General features: G+C 40.5%; 1 protein-coding gene across 7 annotated transcripts in view; it reads left to right on the top strand.

The window, feature by feature from the left end:
• LARP4B (La ribonucleoprotein 4B) overlaps positions 1–16,585 on the top strand; it is a 121,006-nt gene that overhangs the window by 33,646 nt on the left and 70,775 nt on the right. For all 7 annotated transcript variants that reach the window (XM_055296326.2, XM_055296329.2, XM_063609985.1 and 4 more), the window contains 2 exons: positions 9,903–10,022; positions 11,168–11,227. In XM_055296326.2, the coding sequence (XP_055152301.1) occupies positions 9,942–10,022; positions 11,168–11,227 (141 nt within the window). In that variant the 5' untranslated portion in view covers positions 9,903–9,941. The remainder of the gene's footprint in view (positions 1–9,902; positions 10,023–11,167; positions 11,228–16,585) is intronic.

Genomic DNA, 16,585 nt, shown 5'->3' with positions numbered 1-16,585 from the left:
TGGAGCCTCACTTTGTCGCCCAGGCTGGAGTGCAGTGGCGTGATCTTGGCTCACTGTAACCTCCGCCTCCCAGGTTCAAGTGATTCTGCTGCCTCAGCCTCCCAAGTAACTGGGATTATAGGCGCCCAACTACCATGCCTGCCTAATTTTTATATTTTTAGTAGAGACAGGGTCTCACCATGTTGGCCAGGCTGGTCTCGAACTCCTGACCTCAAATAATCTGCCTGCCTTGGCCTCCGAAAGTGCTGGGATTACAGGTGTGAGCCACCGCGCCAGGCTCTCATTTGCCAATTTTTAAGTTGGGTTATTTGTCTCATTATTATTAAGTTTTAGGAATTGTTTATATATTCCAGATATATGTCCCATATTGGATATATGATTTGCAAATGTTTTTTCCCATTCTTTGGGTTATCTTTTCACTTTCTTGATAGTGTGCTTTGAAGGGCAAAAGTTTTTCATTTTGATGAAATCCAGTGTATTTTTTCTTCCTGTTTATACTTTTAGTGTCATAATTAATAAACCATTGCCTAATACAAGTTTATGAAGATTTACTGCTGTTTTCTTCCAAGTCATATCGTTTTAGCTTTTACATTTAGTTCTTTGGTTCATTTTGCCTTCATTGTTGTGTATGTTGAGGTAGGAGCCCAGCTTCATTATTTTCATGTTGACATTTAGTTGTCCCAGCACCATTTGTTGACAAGATTGTTGTTTTCCCCTCAACTGGTCCTGACACCTATGTGGAAAATCAGTTGTCTATAAATGTAAGGGTTTCTTTCTGCACACTCGTTTCTATTGTATTGATCTATTTGTCTGGTCTATGCCAGTACCATGGTGGCTTGATTACTGTAGCTTTGTAGTAAGATTTGAAATTAGGAAGTGTGTGAGTCTTTCAACTTTATTCTTTCTCAAGATTGCTTTGGCTATTCTGGGTACCTTGCATTTCCATAGGATCAGTTCAGCAATTTCTGGAAAAAAAAAATTCTACCACAAAAGTGAATTTTGATAGGGATTATATTGAATCTGTAGCTTAATTGGGGTTTGTTGGCATTGTAAAAATACCATGTCTTCCCATCTGTAAACGTGGGATGTCTTCCTATTCATAAACGTGGGATGTCTTTCCATCCATGAACATGGGCATCTGTCGAACATGGGCATCTGTCCTTGAGAACTAGGTTTTAAGGGTTTGTATTAGTGGAGTGGTTCTCAAGCTTTTGGTCTAAGGACCTCTTTATGCTGTTAAACATTACTGAAGATGCCTAAAAGCTTGAGTTTATTATATGGTTTGTCTCCATCTATGGTTTATCTCTATCTGTATTTACTATGTTAGGTATCAAGAATCAATTACTATTAGAAATACACATTTTAAATAACAACAAACCCATTAGATAATATAAATAACATTGTTTATGAAAGGTAGCAGTATTTTCCAAAACAGAAAAATAATTTAGTGGGAAGAGTGGCATTGTTTTTTCATGTTTTGTAAATCTCTTTAATGTCCGACTTAATAGAATCTTGGCTGGATTCTTACCTGCTTTTGCATTTCTTCTCTTAGTACTGTGTTACTTTGGTTGAAGTGTGTGAAGGAAATCTGGCCTCAGGTAATTTATTTTATTATTTTAGTAGTCATTTCATATAAATGAATATTGAATGTTCTTTGATGCTATACCAAAACTCCACTGTGGTTTTGTGAGGAGAGAATGAGAGCGAAAAAAGCAAAGAACATCTTTGCGTTATTTTGAGAATGGTTTGACTTTGTGGTCCCACTGGAAGTGTTTTTGAGACTCTGGACTATGCTTACACCACACATTGAGAACCATTATCTTAGTGAACAGGACTGAGCAGTGTAGTTTCACAAGAAAATTTGCTCACTGAATTGCACTTGATTAATCTGTATTGAAAAATAACTGCAAAGTGACTTAGATGCTTCTCCTGCATGGGCAGCAGCGTCCTTTCTGTAGGAAAGACGGCAGGGGACCTTGGACTCAGCAACTGATGGAATCAGAAAGCTGGATGTTTTATTAAGATGTGTAATAAAAATAATAAGTTATTTAAAAAACAGAGTCTGGGAGATGAAATGAAGTAAACAACTGAATCACACATTGTTAGTCTTTTGGTATATTTTCTTCTAGTTTCTTGTTTTTAAGTACTTACAAAGTTTGAATTTTTATAAATATATTGCAACTTTGGTATCTACAGTTTTGTCTTTTTTTAAAATCTTTATGCAGTTTTTGTGAGTATTTTAAGTAATTGTAACACATTGCATTAGTTTGTACTTTTCTTTTTTTTTTTTTTTTTTTTTTTTGAGATGGAGTCTTGCTCTGTTGCCCAGGCTGGAGTATAGTGGTGCGCTTTCAGCTCACTGCAATCTCCACCTCCTGGATTCAAGTGATTCTCATGCTTCAGCCTCCTGAGTAGCTGGGAATTTTTGTATTTATTTTAGTAGAGACATGGTTTCACCAGCCTGGTTAGGCAGGTTGGTTTTGAACTGACTTCATGTGATCTCCCTACCTTGGTCTCCCAAAGTGTTGGGATTACAGGCACGAGCCTACTTTCTGTGTTTTTATTTCCGCCAGGTTTTTTTTTTTTTTTTTGCTAAGCTGCTGTGAACATTGTTAATAAATTTGTTTACACATTTAGTATTATTTCATTAATACAGATTTTAAATAGAAATAAGCATATGAAGTCTCAAGTGTGTACTGATAATATATCGAAGTTAGGTTTTCCTTTACTTGTTATTGTGGACAGTTTTATTTGTATGTTATGTTATGTTACGTTACGTTACGTTACGTTACGTTATTTTTTGAGACTGAGTCTCACTCTGTTGCCCAGGCTGGAGTGGAGTGGCGCGATCTGGGCTCACTGCAACTTCTGCCTCCCGGATTCAAGCAGTTCTACTGCCCTAGCCTCTCGAGTAGCTGGGACTACAGGCGCACACTGCTATACGCAGCTAATTTTTTGTATTTTAGTAGAGACGGGGTTTCACTGTGTTGCCGAGGCTGGTCGCAAACTCCTGAGCTCAGGCAGTCCGCCCGCCTTGGCCTCCCAAAGTGCTGGGATTACAGGTGTGAGCCACCACGCCTGGCTTATTGTGGACAGTTTTAAACACATAGAAGTAGAGAGGATACTATAGTGATCCTCAGTTTACCAGTCATCTAGCTTTAGCTACCATCAGCTTGCCGCCATTCATGTATTTTTGTTTCTTCTCTCCCCTTAAACTTAACAAAAAAAATTGGCATATTCTAAAGCAAATTCCAGATGTATATCTTTATTCATGAGTCTTTTAGTTTCTAGCTGTTATAAACAAGATCTTTTAAAATAAATATAATAATACTATGATTGGAATTCAATAAAATTAATAGTCATTTTATCATGTCTTTATTACCTAGGCAACCTTCAAGTTTTTCTATGTCAAAAATGTCATTTTAAACCTAATTTATTTGACTCAGGATCCAAACACAGTTCTTACATCACATTGGATTATTTTGGTTAAGGCTTTTCAATTCTGTGGCAATAAAAATAGCTCTCCTTTTAAATATCTTTTATTTGCTATAGAAATGAGGTCGTCTCTGTTGCCCACATTTTGGATTTAGATGATGGCTTTGTGCTGGTGTGATTTAACATGTATTTCCCTAGAATTCCCTTTAAATTGGGAGTAAGATCTAGAGGTGTGATTAAATACTGGCTGTTTTTTTGGCACGAGTACTTTGTGGATGGTAGTCTTCGATCATGTCAAAAACGTAATTCCTAGAGGCCCAGTTGTAATGATAATACTGAAAAATAGCTTCAGTCAGTGTCTCACTTAACCATTTGGAAACCTCCCATCACGTTCTTCACTTGATAATTTCAGCAGACATCAAAGATTATTGACTTTATTATTGTATTAGATATTGGGATATTTTGATTTTTCTGATCCTGTCATTCACTCCCCATCGACTGTGGTTCTTGCCCTGATCAGCTTTTTGGTTATTCAGAAATGCACTTCATCCAGGAACAGCAGCTTGAAATAATTGTTGTCCTTTAGTGATCTTGGGAATCATGAGTGGGTGTCCTGCAGTACCAAGGCGAGCACTGTGGTGGTGGTGGTAGCTCTCATGATTGCTGCCGACTTGTTTTCCGTTCATTCTTCCTGATCCTGATGTGGTCCCATGCATGGCTATTGGGAATCCCTCCCTTACTTTGCTGTGGCCTCTGTGTCTTCCTGATGGGACCAGTTGTCTTCATGGCTTCCTGCTTCATGGTAAGATGTCCCAGGCTCATCTCAAATTGAGGAACATTGTACAAAGTAATTAACTAGTACTCTGGAAAAGTGTAGATGAATAAGGCAAGACTGAGGAACTGTTGCAGTTTAAAGGAGACTCAACGGAAGGACAGCTAAGTACAGCAGTGGGAAGTTCCGGAATAACTGGCTTCTTCAACACAAAAGAGATGTAAGACACAACGCTGGTCAGTCAGACTATGGCTTTACTTGGATAAAGGAAACAAACCCACTACGTGGAGTCCCTTGGTGGTCCCCTGGCTCTTGTATTTGCTCTTAGTTTGTAATAAGATTTAGGGTCATGATCACATTTTGGTTTTTGTTGTCTATTTTTTTTTTTTTTTTGCAAGACCACTTCATATATAGTATTGTTGGTATTTCCATCAGGAGGTATGTAAATTCCGATTGTCTAAAAAAATACGGGTATTAAATAAAGTGTTATTTTAGTTGATTTTTATTTTTCCCTTTGGCTATCATAAGAATCTTAAAAATCTGGAAATTATGTGGGCAAAAGCATCCACAGTGCCTTCTATGACTTGCCCATTTGGTTGCTAAGCTATTAATGTCTTTAGTTTCCAGATTTCATGGTTGTGTGAGAATTGATGTTTAATGACATGTAGGTTTCTTTTACAACGGAATCCATCTGTTCTCTTGTAGAAAACCACCTCAGGGAGTGGGAGCTACTCCCCTGTGTGTTACTTCAACATCACCTGGAAGTATTTGCTCAGGTTTTTCAGAATCATCTACATAGTTAAAAATAATAATAAAAAAAGTCCGAACTACAAAATTGCAAAGTCACAATTTGCTCCAGGGATTCTTCATTGCGGCCGAGGCCTGAGAACCAAGGACCTAGAATCTCAGTCCAGATGTTCCTGAAATCTGTGTCTTCTAAAATTTAGTTACTCACATTCTGTTTTCAAGATCGTTTTGAGTCCCGATAGCATTTATACTAGTACTTAATATATTTCTTTAAATTGATTCACTCTTTTCTTGGTTTAATAAGAAGACATTGGTACTACACAGACATAAAAAGAAGATACGTATACATTAAAATGAAATATATCTGTTAAAATGTAACATTTGTCATACATCCCATATTTATTTCAAGCATTTTTTCTCTACTAGCTTACATTTCCACCTCTGATAGCATTTAGATGTTTTTGCGATTGATGATACAGTTTACACAATTGGATGAGATTGCCTTTGATCATCAGATTATTTCATTAACAAGGTTTTTGAGAATTTATCACAAGCAGATTATAGCGAATAGGGAGCTCCACTATACCGTGAAAAACCTGTATGGCTACCTAGTAAGACAAAAATAGCACTTTTAAAGGTATTTTTTCTGACAGTCTGATGTATGTTTTCAGATGTACCTAAAAAGATACTTGGGTTAAATAACAATATTTATCTTGTTTGGGAAGCAGTGTAGCTTGCAGTGAAAAGAAATGCCTTGAAGTCAGACCTGGATGTCTAGGAATCCTCAGGATACGGGATTGTTACAGTTATCCCTTCTGATCCTCCTGAGACAGAGTTTTACTCTGTCGCTTAGGCTAGGGTATGCTTAGGAGTGATCTCGGCTCACTGCAACCTCCGCCTCCTGGGTTCAAGTGATTCTCCTGCCTCAGCCTCCTGAGTAGCTGGGATTACAGGCACCCGCCACCACGCCTGGCTAATTTTTAGTACAGATGGGGTTTCACCACTTTGGCCGGGCTGGTCTCGAACTCCTGACCTCAGGTGATCCGCCCGCCTCAGCCTCCCAAAGTGCTGGTGATCCAGTTACTTCTTAACGTTTGGGAAAATTGAATGAGATGTTACATGTGAAGTTTAGTGTCTAGACATGGATTGAGTGAATGCTTCATGAAGAACCACTTTGAAAAACATCATTTCTTTCAGTGTCATTTCAACTTTATGAGAAAGAAGTCAATTGCTGGCCAGGACCACTGTCTGTGTGGAGTTGGTGTGTTCTCTGCATGTCTGCGTGTTTTCTTTGTGGGTATTACAGTGTCCTCCCACATCCCAAAGGTGTGCATATTCGGTGGATTTGCATGTCTTCCTGGTCCCAGTCTGAGTGAGTGAGTGTGGGTGTGTGTGTGAGTGGCCCTGTGATGGGATGGTGTCCTCTTGGGGCTGGTTCCCACCTTGCTCCTTGAGCTGCTGGGATAGGCTCTGGCCACCTGTCACCCTGAACTGGAATAAGCAGGTTGAGAAATGAATGAACAAATGTAAATTGTTGTGAAGCAAAAATTCATAAAGTCTACTATAGTAATATAAATGCACAACAAATAAAGTGCTCAGCGAGCCTGCCCTTTGTTATCGTTTGTTTTTTAACTGCTTGGTGGTAGGAATATTCTTTTTTTATTTTTGTTTTTATTTTATGAGACAGGATCTTATTCTGTCCCCGAGGATGGAGTGCAGTGATGCGATCTCCGCTTACTGCAACCTCCACCTCCTGGGCTCAGGTGGTCCTCCTGTCCCAGCCTCCCAAGAAGCTGGGACTACAGGTGCATGCCACCACACCCGGCTAATTTTTGTATTTTGTGTAGAGATGGGTGTCGCCATGTTGTCCATGCTGGTCTCCCAACTCTTGGGCTCAAGCATTCTGCTTGCCTTAGCCTCCCAAAGTGCGGGATTATAGGCGTGAGCCACTGTGCCCTGCCGTAATATTCTTACAGTTTTCACTTTGCAAACATTTATTCCTTGATTGGTTAAATCCAGTGGTGGTTACGCCACCACTATGACCACTGTCACTTTCTGACTCACCAGAAATTAGGTACGTAATTGTCTTTCTTGTTAATCTTTTAAAAATGTGTGGCTCATATTTATTGCCATTCTAAATATTAGAAGGAGTTTTGGGTCTTTATTTAGAAGTTTGGTGATATTTTTGTGACTGGAAATATGCTGTAGGAACTTAACACTTGTTTGTGCCTGTGGTACAATTGATTTTGCTACACATCCTTTCGCTTGAAGTCAGTTTCCAAGAACCTGTTGATGATGTTAAGTGAGGACACATAAATATATCTAAATTTAGCATTCATCAACAACTGTTTTTATTTCTGGAGTCCTATTAACTTTGTCATTTTCTGGGTTTTTGTGTGTGGGGGGCGGGTGGGGGGCGGGTTTGAGACAGTCTTGCTCTGTCACCCAGGCTGGAGTGCCGTGGTGTGATCTTAGCTCACTGCATCCTCTGCCTCTCTCAGGTTCAAACAATTCTAGTGTCTCAGCCTCCTGAGTAGCTGGGACTACAGGCATGTGCCACCAGGCCCAGCTCATTTTTGTATTTTCAGTAGAGATGGAGTTTCGCCATGTTGGCCAGGCTGGTCTCGAACTCCTGGCCTCAGGTGATCCACCTGCCTTGGCCTCCCAAAGTGCTGGGATTACAGGCGTGAGCCACTGCACCTGGCCTGTTATTTGTTTTTAAGACAGAGTTTTGCTCTGTCACCGAGGCGGGAGTGCAGTGGCGAGATCTTAGCTCACTGCAACCTCCACCTCCTGGTTCACGCGATTCTAGTGTCTCAGCCTCCCGAGTAGCTGGGATTATACAGGCATGTGCCACCATGCCTGGCTAATTTTTGTATTTTTAGTAGAGATTGGGTTTCACAGTGTTGGCCAGGCTGGTCTGGAACTCCTGGCCTCAAGTGATCCGCCCTCCTCGGCCTCCCAAAGTGCTGGGATTGTAGGTATGAGCCACTGCGCCCTGCCAGTTCTGTTTGTATTTTTTGTTGTTTTGATGGAGTCTCACTCTGTTGCCCAGGCTGTGGTGCAGTGGCATGATCTCGGCTCACTGCAACCTCCGCCTCCCAGGTTCAAGTGATTCTCCTGCCTCAGCCTCCCAAGTAGCTGGGACTACAGGTGTCCACCACCGTTCCTGGCTAATTTTTAAATTTTTTGGAGAGATGAGGTTTCACCATGTTGGCCAGGCTGGTCTCGAACTCCTTACCTCAGGTGATCCATCTGCCTCGGCCTCCCAAAGTGCTGGGATTTGTAGGTATGAGCCACCGCACCTGACTTTTTTTTTTTTTAATTGTATATACATAAGGTATATAGCATGATGTTTTGATGTACATAGTGAAATGGTTACTGGAGTCCAGCCTGTTAATATAGCCATCATTTCGTATAGTTTTACCCTTCTTTTGTGTTGGTGAGAGCACCTAAAATATACTCTCAGCAAGTTTTGAGTGTACAATACAATATTACAACTATAGGCCTCATGTTGCACATCAGATCTCTAGACTTACTCATCCAAAATATCTGTAACTTGGTACCTGTTGACGTTGATCTCTTCATTTCCTCCCTACCTGCTAGCCCCGTAGTAGTCACCATTTGTGTGTGTGTGTGTGTGTGTGTGTGTGGCGGAGTTTCACTCTTGTTGCCCAGGCTGGAGTGCAATGGCACTATCTCGGCTCACTGCAACCCCCGCCTCCCGGGTTCAAGCGATTCTTGTGCGTCAGCCTATAGTAGCTGGGATTACAGGCATGCGCCACTACACCCAGCTAATTTTGTATTTTTAGTAGAGACGGGGTTTCTCCATGTTGGTCAGACAAGTCTCAAACTCCTGACCTCAGGTCATCTGCCTGCCTCGGCCTCCCAAAGTGCTGGGAGCCACCGTGCCCGGCGGTAGTCACCATTTTATTCTCTGTTTCTATGTATTTGACTTTTTAAGATAGTAGCTTTCACATATGAGTGAGATCATGCAGTATTTGTGTTTTTGTGCTGGCGTATTTCACTTGGCATAATATCCTTCAGGTTCACCCATGTTATAGCATACGAGGGGTTTCCTTCTTTTTAAAGGCTGAATAATACATCATTCCATAGCATAGACAGATACACACATCACAATTTCTGTATCCATTTGTCCATTGATGGATAACTAGGTGGTTTCTATGTCTTGACTATTGTGAATAATGCTGCAATCCACATGGGAGTGCAGATATTCTTATGAGGTGGTGATTTCATTGCCTTTGGATAAATACTCAGAAAGGATAATATGGTAGTTTATTTTCAAATTTTTGAGCAACTTCCATACTGTTTTCATAACGGCCGCACCAATTTACATTCACACCAACAGTGTGCAAAGGTTCTGTTTCTTCCACGCCCTGTTATCTCTTGTCTGACTGCTAATAGTCATTCTGACAGTTGTGAGGTGAAATATCATTGTGGTTTTGTTCTGCATTTCCCCAATAATTAGTGATGCTGAGCACCTTTTCGTATTTCTATTGCCATTTTTCTGTTGTCTTGGGAAAAATGCCTGTTCATGCCTTTGACCATTTTTTAATCAGGTTATTTATTTATTTTGCTATCGAGTGGTGCGAGTTCCTTATATATCTTGGATATTAAGCCTTCAATTTTCTGTTTTTTGAAAGACTTGAGTTTCCAGGCACAAATGGGTTTATTTGTGTCAGCACATGGGTTTCCAAGTTTTCCAGTGTGGTCGTCTTCACCAAAATGGTGTGAAGAAGAAACTTACTTCTTTAAAAAATTATCACTTCTTGGTGAGTAAGGTATGCCATGTGGGAAGACTTCTTTAAACTTCTTTGAATTCAGAGAGATAAACGTGTGTCCTGGAAAACTTGAGGATTTTAATTTTATTTAAATAATCATACTGTGCCCTTCAAATGACCTATTTAATGTCTTTGCCATTTTACAGCATCCTGAGGTTAGCATTACACTTCTCTCAGTGGAGCCCATGACTTCTGATCAGGACGCTAAGGTTGTGGCTGAACCGCAGACGCAGAGAGTCCAGGAGGGCAAGGACAGCGCTCATCTGGTGGGTGCTGTCAAATGGGGTGGTGGGGAGTCCATTGCTTTTTTTGATAAAGGGCTCTGTATTGGAGTTAGTAAGGAGCTCTAAACAGGAACACTGGCACATCTTAGGATCTGCATACAGATATTAGAGTCTCGTAGGGGAGAACAGATTTACCCATCTGAGGATCATGGCTGAGACCCCTGCAACAAAAGACAGATGAACAAGAGAAAAGCATACACATTTATTTAGTAATAAGTTGTATGTGACATGGGAGCCTCCACAAAGGAAGAACCAAAGGAATAGGGAAAACTGTATTTTTTTTTTTTTTTTTTTGCGAAGTCCAATGCAGATGTTGACGGTTGTGGAGAAGCATGATTGGACAAAAGGGATGTGACCTAGAGCTAATAAACTGGAGAAACTTAGCAAGGCTGGTGTGTTCAGGTTTTTCTTGACATCCCTCTGTGATACTCCTCCTGGTACAGAGCAGGGCCCCTCTGGAAGGGTCTTCAGGGGAATGTCAGCTGTGTTTTATGGCCTGCTTCAAGGGAGAAAGGGGTAAGGAGAATTCTTTCTAGTTTCCATGGCCTGATTCTGCTGTTTCCTCACATTGTCAGTGTGCCATATTTTTGGGGGAGAAAGTCCTGAGCCCCATCAGTCTGAAAAATGTATACGTAGCTTAGTAGAGGAAACTATCAGTAGTAGATGATAACAAAAACAAAATGGTTACAGCTCTAGATACTTAAATCCATTTATTTTTTAAATCAAGGATATGTAGTGATTTGTAAATAGTTTAATAACATTATAGTCACTATAGTAGGATGTATTTAAAGAGTTAGGATTTTAATATAAATTTTTTTGACTACTATTGTTCATTTAAAAATTTTATGTCAAGCAGTAATATTTAAAGTTCCAAAATGGCTTTGAGAAAAGTAGCTTTTCTTAGTTTTCCCCACTGAATCTACAAAGAACTTTATCTGTGATGTTCATTCAGAATTTAAAAATTTTAAGGCTCCTACATTCTGAATGTCTTATGAATTCATGAATTTGTCATGTGAAATGTGCATTTCTTGGTGGATTTAGTTTTGCCTAATTACTGTGGTTTGAAAATATGTTGTTGTTTCTTTTTAAACATTGTACTGATGTTGTCTTTGTTTTCAATTTTACAGATGAATGGTCCTATATCTCAAACCAGTTCTCAGACAAGTTCCATCCCACCTTTGAGTCAGGTAATTCAATTTTGAGATTAATCACAGATTGTTTAATCACAGTCAAGGCTCAGAGATACTTCCTTAAGAAAAATGTTTATTGTAACAAAAATTAGAAAATGTAGATATTTCTCAAAAAGTTGTGGTAGGGGATCCATTCATCACCACACCCCCTGGGTATGGTAACTGTCAATACTGTATGTCCTTTCTAGCTTCTGTGTGTGTCTGTTTTGTGTGCAGTTCTGCCAACAACAGCATACCATTTAGATTAATTTATTTTCAAATATTAATCACAAAATTTTTATTGTATCATTGGTAATCTGTTGTATGTATATGGGTAGCTTTACATTTTGGTAGCTTGTGTTCCTTAAACCACACAAATTGAATAGTAAGCTTTTACTCAGAAAATTTGTTTCACATTTTAGCTGTGATTAATGAAAGAATAAGGAAGTAGAATTCATTGGTTTTCAAATCCTGCCTTTCATCATTTGCATATGCATATATAAAGTGGTTCAGAGAGCTACTACTCGAAATTCAGTTTGATCAAAGGATCTTATAAATTGCATAAAATTTAAAAAGTAAAAATATTTTATGTAAAAAGTAAAAATTACCATAAATCTCGTCTATTCCCCCCATTATAAGCAGTTCATGTAGGAATTAAAGGAAGAGTTGGATTGTTAATCTAATTTTTTTTTTTTTTTTTTTTTTTCAAATAGAGACGAGGTCTCACTGTGTTGCCCAGGCTAGTCTCGAGCTTCTGAACTCAAAGTGATCCTCTCGGCTTGGCCTCCCAAAGTGCTAGGATTACAGGCGTGAGCCACCATGCCTGGCCAGCTTTTAACAAAGAAGAATTTTAAAAAAACAAAAGACACCTTCCAAATTATTATATTTTAAAAATATATTATTTATGTAAAATTTTTGTGTATTCTGTTTTACATTGATTTTTAATTTAATTCTATTATTATTATTATTATTATTTATTTATTTATTTTTTTTTGAGACGGAGTCTTGCTCTGTCGCCCAGGCTGGAGTGCAGTGGCGCGATCTCGGCTCACTGCAAGCTCCACCTCCCGGGTTCACGCCATTCTCCTGCCTCAGTCTCTCCGAGTAGCTGGGACTACAGGCGCCCACCACCACACCCGGCTAATTTTTTTTTTGTATTTTTAATAGAGATGGGGTTTCACCGTGGTCTCGATCTCCTGACCTCGTGATCTGCCCACCTCGGCCTCCCAAAGTGTTGGGATTACAGGCTTGAGCCACTGTGCCCGGCCTTATTATTATTTTTTTGAGACAGAGTTTCCCTCTTGTTGCCCAGGCTGGTGTGCTATGGTGCAATCTTGGTCACAGTAACCTCTGCCTCCCGGGTTCAAGGGATTCTCCTGCCTCAGCCTCCCGAGTAGCTGGGTTTACAGGCATGTGCCATCATGCCTGGATAATTTTGTGTTTTTAGTAGAGACATGGTTTCACCATGTTGGTCAGGCTGGTCTTGAACTTGTGACCTCAGGTGATCTGCTTGCCTCGGCCTCTCAAAGTGCTGGGATTACAGGCATGAGCCACTGTGCCTGGCGCACACTGATTTTTTTAAAATGAATTTTATAATATTTTAAAGTCATTTTAAATCCAAATGTAAGACCTTTGGTAGTCTAAGAAGAAAATTGTATAAGACATAAATTAGATATCCCTTGAGTATAAATCTTTAAGGGAGTTTGTTTGCTTCAACAAGTTCCTATTCTCTCCGTGGTTGAGTTTAAGTCCAACATAATATTTAGACATCTTTAGAAACCTACTGTAGGCATTGCTATGAATGTTTCCTAATTAGCATTGTTCATAGCGCACCTAAAGGTGTGGAGAGTTACATGCTTCATAGTTGACCAGGAGTTTGCATTGGTTTAGTGATTAGGTGGCAGTGCTCAACTAGTTGTTATGATGGGCAAGTGAATACATTTAGCAGTCAGGGTTGAGGAACCAGGCTGTTTATAGTTCAGCCATTCCATCAGAGTTGAGTAGGAGGAGACTTGCAATTGAGATACCCAAAGAAATACATGAATAATTCAGGAGCAGGTTTGCATTTATCCACTGGTACTATTTAGTTGTATTTATTATACAGCTTCCTGCCCTCTCCAAAAAACTTACTGAGCAATAACAGGTTAGCCAAAGAACACAAAAAAGTGATCTTTATTAGACTGTAAGAATGTGGTTTCTCTGAGATCGAGACCATCCTGGCTAACACGGTGAAACCCCGTCTCTACTAAAAATACAAAAAATAAGCCGGGTGTGGTGGCACACGCCTGTAGTCCCAGCTACTCGGGAGGCTGAGGCAGGAGAATGGCGTTAACCTGGGAGGCAGAGCTTGCAGTGAGCCGAGATCATGCCACCACACTCCAGCCTAGGCAACAGAGCGAAACTTTGTCTCAGAAAAAAAAAAAAAAAAAAGAATATGGTTTCCCTATTTAGTATGAGAACAGTATATTATAATGAATGACATGATTGTCAGAATTACTCAAATTTGTGTACATATGTTTTCTCCACCAAACTGTAAACTTCTGGTACTGTGTTCTGTTCATTAAAAAAAAAAAAAAAACTTCATTAAAGTGTAATTTACATTCTATAGAACTCACCCTTTTAAAGTATGCAATTGAATTATTTTTAGTAGATTTACTGAGTTGTGCAATCATCACCATAATGTAGTCTTAGAACTTTTACATTACCCCATTAAACCCCCAGCCCACCCCCAGGCCCACTTATAGTTAGGCCTTGTTTCTCCCCCATCCTTGGGCAGCCACAAACTTGCTCTGTCTCTCTGCATTCTGTTCCCTTCTGTGGCCAGCTCAATGCGTTGTGTCTGGTAGGCAAGCAGCTAGTACTGCCTGCATAAAATTTGAGTATCCATCCATTCAACAAAACTGAGTGCAAGTGATAATGATAGCTAAGACATTTTCTATGGAGAGGTTGTTCAGATGAGCATGGGATACACGTCTTCAAGGAGCCCTAACACAGCATGCAAGATTGCATGATGACATTGTATGTGAGCCTTAGGTACAAAATGAGCGTACACCTGGAGGTGGGAGGCACTGAGACGTAGGTGAGTCTAGAAGAAGCACTCTTTATCTTGCCCCTAGTCAAGCAAGGTCATTTTGAATGTTCTCACCTTGAGGTAATAAGGATCTACTGATTTGGAAGTATATCATACTAATAGTTATGATTACAGTACTTTGCATTAAGTTTACCCGAGTTCCAGGCAGGGACAGTGATGAAACTCTCTATTCCCTCAATATATCAGAAACGGGAAGGAAACTAGGACGGGGAGTGGTCAGAGGGATGGGAGGAAAACCAGAGGACAGTGTGCGGTGGAGATAGAGGCAGAGAGGCTGACTCAAGTGAAGTGTAGTAAGGTAACAAAGCGAGGGGTCAGTTGTGACCTTAGCAAGAGTATTTCACAGGACTGATAGGAGCAAAAGCCAGATTGCAGTGGGCGAGAGACAGGAGTGGTAGACACAACTTAGACAGTGACATTCCTCCTAAGATCTTGGCTTTGAAGGTAAGGTGATAGAAAGCGAGAGGGGATTGAAAGGGTTTTGAGGGTGTTTATGATGAAGAGTGACCACTGGCAGTGGGCCACTGTGATGGGTTCTCCTTCTTGAGGAAGAAAAAATATCTGACCACTGGTAGTCAGCAACAGTGTCGTTTGGTTAAAGGTTCTTTACCTTCCCTGTTAGGGCCACAAACTTTATCTATAGCAAACATCATTCTTAGCGGCTTTTTGCCCTTCCTGAAGCCCACTCAGGGACTCCAGTTCTTACTCCTGCGTGCGACCAGCCAAGTAGCTGCTTTTCCCTTGGAGACACTACATCAGCCTGGAAACCATTTTCTGTTGAAATGATCCTGTTGTGTTTTATCATAAATCAACAGCAGGTTTGAGAGAGGAATGTGAGTGAATGATGATGTTTAAGGGACAGGTAATATTAGGTAGATGTGTTTATGTAAAATTACCTCCTCAGAAGAAAGATGCAAAGTCACAGCAAGTCTTTTCTAATCAAAGTGTGAAACTGGAAAGCTGAAATTGGAAATCTAACTCGTGCTCATACTAAACTCTATGTACAGTTCAGCAAAACATCTATATCAGAATGATTTTTTTTTTTTTTTTTGAGTCAGCCTCACTCTGTTACTCAGGCTGGCTAGAGTGCAGTAGTGTGATCTCTGCTCACTGCAGCCTCTGCCTCCCGGGTTCAAGCTATTCTTGTGCCTCAGCCTCCTGAGTAGCTGGAATTACAGGCATGCGCCACCATGCTTGACTAATTTTTGTATTTTTCGTAGAGGTGGGGTTTCGCCATGTTGCCCAAGCTGGTCTCAAACTCTGGCCTCAAGTGATCTGCCCGCCTTGGCCTCCCAAGGTGTTGAGATTACAGGCATGAGCCACTGCACCCGGCCCAGAATTTTTTTTTTTTTAAACTCCTTTACAGATGGTAATACCAAAAAACTTTAGTCCCTTCCTTTATCAGTTTTCAAAAAAACCACCTTTGCCTTTTGATGACACAGCTTCTGAATGAATAACTATTAATTAGCAATTCAGATTAATTATTGCAGGCCTATATTTTGAATAAGAGTAGGCTTAGCAATCAGAAAGCTTGAATTTTTATGAAAATATCCAACTTCTGTATTTGTACGCAAATGACATGTGGCTGCTCTTAGCATGTTAATCTTGCAGGTTAAACCTTTTGGCAGGTTGTTGCCACCTTGTCAATCTGTTTTAAGAACAGACTTGGGCTGGACGCGGTGGCTCACGCCTGTAATCCCAACACTTTGGGAGGCCAAGGAGGGCGGATCACCTGAGGTCAGGAGTTCGAGACCAGCCTGACCAATATGATGAAACCCCGTCTCTACTAAAAATACAAAAATTAGCCGGGCATGGTGGTGCATGCCTGTAATCCCAGCTACTCGGGAGGCTGAGACAGGAGAATCGCTTGAACCCAGGAGGTGGAGGTTGCAGTGAGCTGAGATAGTGCCATTGCACTCCAGCCTGGGCAACAAGAGCGAAACTGTCTCAAAAAAAAAAAAAAAAAAAAAAAAAAAAGAAAGACTTGGCCGGGTGTAGTGGCTCACACCTATAAATCCCAGCACTTTGGGAGGCCAAGGCGGGAGGACTGCTTGAGCCCAGTTCAAGACCCCATATCTACAAAGCAAAAAAGAACAGGCATGGTGGTGCGTGCCTGCTGTCTCAGCTACTCAGGTAGCTGATGGGGGAGGATTGCTTGAGCCCAGCAGGTTGAGGTTGCAGTGACTGTGATTGCACCACTGCACTCCAGCCTGAGTGACAGAGGGAGACCCTGTCTCTAAAAAAATAAAAACAAAAGACCTAAGAACTTTCCTTAAGGATGTTGA

The sequence above is a fragment of the Symphalangus syndactylus genome, chromosome 10, assembly GCF_028878055.3.
Source record: "Symphalangus syndactylus isolate Jambi chromosome 10, NHGRI_mSymSyn1-v2.1_pri, whole genome shotgun sequence".
Classification (NCBI taxonomy): domain Eukaryota; kingdom Metazoa; phylum Chordata; class Mammalia; order Primates; family Hylobatidae; genus Symphalangus; species Symphalangus syndactylus.
Note: the sequence above shows the minus strand (reverse complement) of the source record. Positions and strands in the feature narration are given on the sequence as shown.